General features: G+C 54.8%; 1 protein-coding gene across 1 annotated transcript; it reads left to right on the top strand.

Moving 5' to 3' along the window:
• Nucleotides 1-261: 261 nt before the first annotated feature.
• On the top strand, nt 262-4,048 carry ZNF503 (zinc finger protein 503). Its single transcript, XM_051617808.1, has 2 exons — nt 262-791; nt 1,860-4,048. The coding sequence occupies exons 1-2, from the start codon at nt 483-485 to the stop codon at nt 3,378-3,380; spliced, it is 1,830 nt and encodes a 609-aa protein (XP_051473768.1). The 5' UTR covers nt 262-482; the 3' UTR covers nt 3,381-4,048.
• The last annotated feature ends 1,447 nt before the right edge of the window (nt 4,049-5,495 follow it).

The raw sequence follows: 5,495 nt of genomic DNA, 5'->3' as shown, positions 1-5,495 counted from the left end.
TCACATCCCCTTGACCCTCCAATCACCTCGGGGTCCCATTTGATTGGAAGGCGGCAAAGGCTTTAATCTCAGACTAATTCAGCTGCTTTTGAAGTGAGTTTCTCTGCCAGATCCCGGGCTGGATGGGCAGCGGCTCGCATCACAGCTGAGCGGCGGAGGCGAGCGCTCCGCGCCGCACCGGGGAGCCGAGAGCGGCCGAGGGGGACAGCAGCTCACACTCGCAGCCCCCACCCCCGCCCCCAACATAGCCCAAGGATTACTCGGGTTTTTTTTTCCTCCTCTTTCTCTCCTGCCGGCTCGCCCTTTCCCTCCCCCTCTCCACCCACGCCCTCCCCGCCAGAGCGAGCCACGGGACATTTTATGTTTGTTTTCCTGCTCGGGGGGCGTGTGGCTTTTTTCCCTCCTCACCCGCAGAAAGAGAACAAGCGTTTCCGAGTGCGAGCGGCGCCACTTGCCCCAGTTTTCATGCGAGGTTTTGGGTCATGATCACATCGCCCTCGCTTTCTGCTATAAGAAGTAGTAAGCGCAGCAGCAGCCTCAGCGAGCCCGGAGGCAGCCCCCGCCGCAGCCGCAGCGCCGCCGACCTCGCCGGGCCGAACGGGCACGCTGGGAATAACGGCAGCGGCGCGGCCGCCAAGCCCTGCTTCCACGCCGTCCCCCCCTCGGACCCGCTACGCCAAGCCAACCGCCTTCCCATCAAAGTCCTGAAAATGCTCACGGCGCGGACTGGACACATTTTACACCCCGAATACCTGCAGCCTTTACCCTCCACGCCCGTCAGCCCCATCGAGGTAAGGACCTCGGAGCCAGCCCCCGGCTCTTCCTCCCCTCCCTGCCCGAGCGCTGGCTGTGCATGGCGGCTCCGCCAGCCTCCCTCGGCACTTCCCTGCGCTTTGAAATGCATTTACTCCAGGAAACCGGCTTCTTTTGATCTAGAGTTAGTGCAGCGAACCGCTCCTGGTTATTGTTTCCAGGTTTACTGGGATAATTTTTAATTCCTGTGTAAATTAACTTTTTACTTTGCTCTTTTTAGCCTTTTTTTTTTTTTTCTTTCGAGAGCAGGAGTGAGTGGAAGGAAACAAACCCGCTCTGAGGTTACAATTCGGCAGCGCAACTAGGCAGCGGTGCGACTGCCAAACAGCCTTGCTTTTGCAGGGAGCACTGGGGGATTGCACCGGGGGGAGACGGGACGCTCAGAGAGGGACAGGCGTGGGTGCGGCAGGATAACTATTTCAGCTCCCCGGCCGTTCCTTCTCAAGTACCGGCACGCGTTTGCGCTTCGGGGGCCCTATTCGTCCCTTTTTTCCTCTGACGAGGTTGCTGGTCTCCTTCTGCGTAGCTCCTGTTTGTGGAACCGAAACTCGAAACGGAGCGGGTGTTGGGAAGGGTGTGTCCGTGGGAATGAATGATTTCATTATGGTCTCTGAGGAGCGAGGACACCCTTTTCTCCCGGAGCCTGGCTGTCCGGCTGAGTCGGGCTCTGTTTATGAATAGTGTCAGCAGTCAGGGCGCAGAAATGCTGCAGTCGCTATAGTTCACGGGCAGGTTTGTGCGCCTGCAAGGCTGGAGCGGCGGGGAGACAAACGCCGAGGTGTCTTGCTCCCCGCTGCCCGGGCAGCTGCTGGGGAAGCGGCGGGCGCTGAAGGCGGCCTCGGTGGGCTCGCAGGGATATGAAAATTCCCAGCCCTTCTTAAAGGCTTGTGGAAAATGGTGCATGCAGAGGAGGAGGCTGTCAGGGTGATGAATGCGCACAAAATTCATTACTTCCAGGCTGTTCTCTGCAAAAACATGCAGGACAAGCGTCCTACGTATGTCCCAAATTAAACCTCTGTCTTTGTATGTCCTTCTGATTTCCGCAGCTGGATGCGAAGAAGAGCCCTCTGGCCCTTTTGGCACAAACTTGCTCGCAGATAGGGAAGCCGGACCCGTCCCCTTCTTCCAAACTCTCCTCGGTCACCTCCAATGGCTCCGGAGGCGACAAGGACTCCAAGTCGGGCCCCTTGAAGCTCAGCGACATCGGCGTGGAGGACAAGTCGAGCTTCAAGCCGTACTCCAAGCCGGGTACGGAGAAGAAGGAGCCGGGGGCAGCGGGCTGCGCGGGCGCCCCCGCCGCGGGGGTCGCGGCCGGGGAGAAATCGGGATTCCGGGTGCCGAGCGCCACCTGCCAGCCGTTCACCCCAAGGACAGGCAGCCCCAACTCAAGCGCCTCCGCCTGCTCGCCGGGGCTGCTGCCGGCCGAGGGCAAAGGCGGAGAGGACAAGAAGGACTCAGAGGGCTGCGGAAAGAGCGGCAGCTCCGGCTCAGAGGGAGGCCCGGGCGCCACCAGCATCAGTCACAGCCGGATTAGCGTGAGCTGTGCTGGGATTAACGTGGAGGTCAATCAGCACCAGGAGAACACACCGGGCTCCAAGCCCATCGCCTCGGACTCCGCCTCCTCCTGCAGCAGTACCACCGCCACCTCCTCCACCTCCGTCCTGGGCTCCGGCCTCGTGGCCCCCGTCTCCCCTTACAAGCCGGGCCAGACCGTCTTCCCCCTGCCCCCGGCGGGCATGAGCTACCCGGGGACGCTGGCTGGAGCCTATGCCGGCTATCCCCCCCAGTTCCTGCCGCACGGAGTGGCACTGGACCCCACCAAATCCTCCAGCTTGGTGGGAGCCCAGCTGGCCGCCGCCAGCAGCCTGGGCTGCAGCAAGCCGGCGGGGTCGAGCCCGTTGGCGGGCGCGTCGCCGCCGTCTGTGATGACGGCGAGCCTGTGCCGAGACCCGTACTGCCTGAGCTACCACTGCGCCAGCCACCTGGCAGGGGCCACCGGCGCCTCCTGCGCCCACGACCAGGCCCTCAAGTCCGGATACCCCCTCGTCTACCCTACCCACCCTTTGCACAGCGTCCACTCCTCGCTGACCGGCGCCACGCCGCCTTCCCTGGCCGGCCACCCTTTGTACCCCTACGGCTTCATGCTCCCTAACGACCCCCAGCCACACATCTGCAACTGGGTGTCGGCCAACGGACCGTGCGACAAGCGCTTTGCCACCTCGGAGGAACTGCTTAGCCACTTGCGGACCCATACTGCCTTCCCGGGCACCGATAAACTCCTCTCCAGCTACCCCAGCTCCTCCTCGCTGGCCAGCGCAGCGGCCGCGGCCATGGCGTGCCACATGCACATCCCCACAACGGGCGCCCCAGGCAGCCCGGGCACACTGGCCCTGCGCAGCCCGCACCACGCGCTGGGACTCGGCAGCCGCTACCACCCCTACTCCAAGAGCCCCCTGCCCACCCCCGGGGCCCCCGTGCCCGTGCCCGCTGCCACCGGACCCTACTACTCCCCTTACGCACTCTATGGGCAGAGACTCACCACAGCTTCGGCACTGGGGTACCAGTGAGCGCAGGAAGCGGGGCTTTGACACACAACAGAGTTTAGCGGTGAGGGAAGGAAGCCCTGCAAAACTTTATAAAAGTTGGAAAGAAAAAAATAAATCTGACTTTTTACAAAATAGTGTTCATTTGAGGACTGGATCCATGGGCACTGTATTTATTTATGTTAGCTTCAAGCGGGACAACGAATCATAAAGTGCATTACTTAACTGAGCTCAATAGGGAAAAGTGGACACCCGTTGTAGAATATAAATAAAAAGATAGAGGTCTTCTCTTTAATGTTACTTTAAAATTGCTATGATTGTATTGTACGTTCTTATTTAATGTCTCATTGAAACAAAAAAATTTACATGCATGTTTGTTACTAAAAAACAACTCGCAATTTGTCAGTTATAATTTCAAATTGCAATTATTTTTAAGGTGTATACCCTTGAAAGAGAATTGGTATTTTTTTGTATGTATTCTGGAAGAAAAAACAAAAACAATTCTATTCCAAAAACCTCATTTGCCTTATTTTGTTCTTTAAAAGGAACACTTAACTATTTTTAATTTTTAAGTCCACCCTGTAAAAAGGGTTAAGTAAGGTTTACGTCATGTACTAAAATAGACAATGTATCGCTTTAAAGATTAAAATTCCGTATATTTGATGTATTAAAAGGTTATACTTTTTTTTTAATACACTTTGATTCTGTTATAAAACCCAAGTAGGTCTTGGATGGAGGCAATTGCTAATTTCTCCGTAAACATTTATTCGATTTTATTTAAAAATTAAAAAACCCCAAAAACAAAGCCAAAAGTTTTTTTTATTGTGACTCCAGGGCTCTTAAAAAAAAAAAAAAAAAGATTAAAAATCGGATAGGAGTATTTTTTCCCCTTCAGTAGTTCGTAGGCATGAAAATAGGAAAACTGAGAATCAGTTAAATCTCTCACTTTCTTAAGGAAGACTACCTTTAAAAAAAACACCACACAAACAAACAACAAACTAACAACAACGTTTTTACTGTGAAATCCTGTTTTTTAAAACTGAGTTTCCATTACAGACTATGTTCTTTCTTTAGAAAGAAAAGAAGGAAGGACTTATTTGTAAAGAGTAAGAAGATTATGTGAAAGCTTTTTTTACAGTGTAATGCATAACTATTAGTCTCTTTTTCTAAAAAAGAATTTCAGAAGCAATTAGGAAAGCGCTGTCTGATCTCATGCAGTTATTTTCAATTTCTTTCTTCAGTTCGTCGCGCAGCACAAACGATCATCACGTTTAAAAAAAAAAAAAAAATCGGACTGCTCTGAGAACTCCTTTTCTTTTAAAAGGGAAGGGGGGGAAAGAAGTCCATCCACTATTTGGTCCGAGTTTGTTTTTTGCTAAAGTGCGGGGCCAAATTCGACACGATGCCGAAAAGTGCTGCGCCTTCCTGCGCCGCGTCTCTGCCTGCCCAGCCCGGGCTTCCCAGCGCCCAGGGCCACCGCCCAGCTCAGGCTCGTCGTCCTGCACTCAGGTAGGAGCGGGGGCTGCTATGGAAGAGCCAGAGCAGCTACCAAAACTGCGGAACCAGCCGTTGCCGCCGAGATAGACGGGCAATCCATACCCAAGCCGGTAAAGGCAATGCTCATGAGGTCTTCCAGGCTCCCGCAAGGAGCGGCTCAGGCGGAGCCGAGGACCTGCTGTCCCCTCGCACAGCCTCTCTCCCCCCGCTGCGGGCTGCCCTTGCTCCGGCCCCAGCGCGACGCCCTGGCACGGGGAAAAGTTGCAACTGGCAACTTTGACAAATCACTGGGTTTTCTCCCTCGTTCTGTATCCCCCACAATATAATTACTGTTTCCCGTGGTGCCTAGATGCTAATTAGTCTAATACATTTGCTCCAGATAATTAGTGGAAGTTAGCTTTAATGTGTAAAGGAGAGAAAACCAGCAAGCTAATGAAGCTCCAGCACTCTCCCGGCCGTCCCGGCGCGCCTGCCGAGGCCGAGCCGGGACTGCAGCCGAGGCGGTGCCCGCGGTGCACAGGGGTCCGCCGGGATCAGCGGGTTCTGGACCGCGATGCGGCTCTTTTGGGCGCTGATCCGAAAGCGGCACGGGAAATGCTTTGTGCTTTTATCAAATGTATTTTTTTTTCCCCCTTAACTGGT

This window comes from Apus apus, chromosome 4 (genome assembly GCF_020740795.1).
Source record: "Apus apus isolate bApuApu2 chromosome 4, bApuApu2.pri.cur, whole genome shotgun sequence".
NCBI lineage: Eukaryota > Metazoa > Chordata > Aves > Apodiformes > Apodidae > Apus > Apus apus.
The sequence above is the reverse complement of the archived record's forward strand: the minus strand, read 5'-3'. Positions and strand labels throughout refer to the sequence as shown.

Coding starts and splice junctions, on each gene's coding strand:
- ZNF503 (XM_051617808.1), top strand. CDS start 483: ATGATCACATCGCCCTCGCTTTCTGCTATAAGAAGTAGTAAGCGCAGC. Junction 792..1,859: donor CGCCCGTCAGCCCCATCGAG/GTAAGGACCTCG, acceptor TGATTTCCGCAG/CTGGATGCGAAGAAGAGCCC.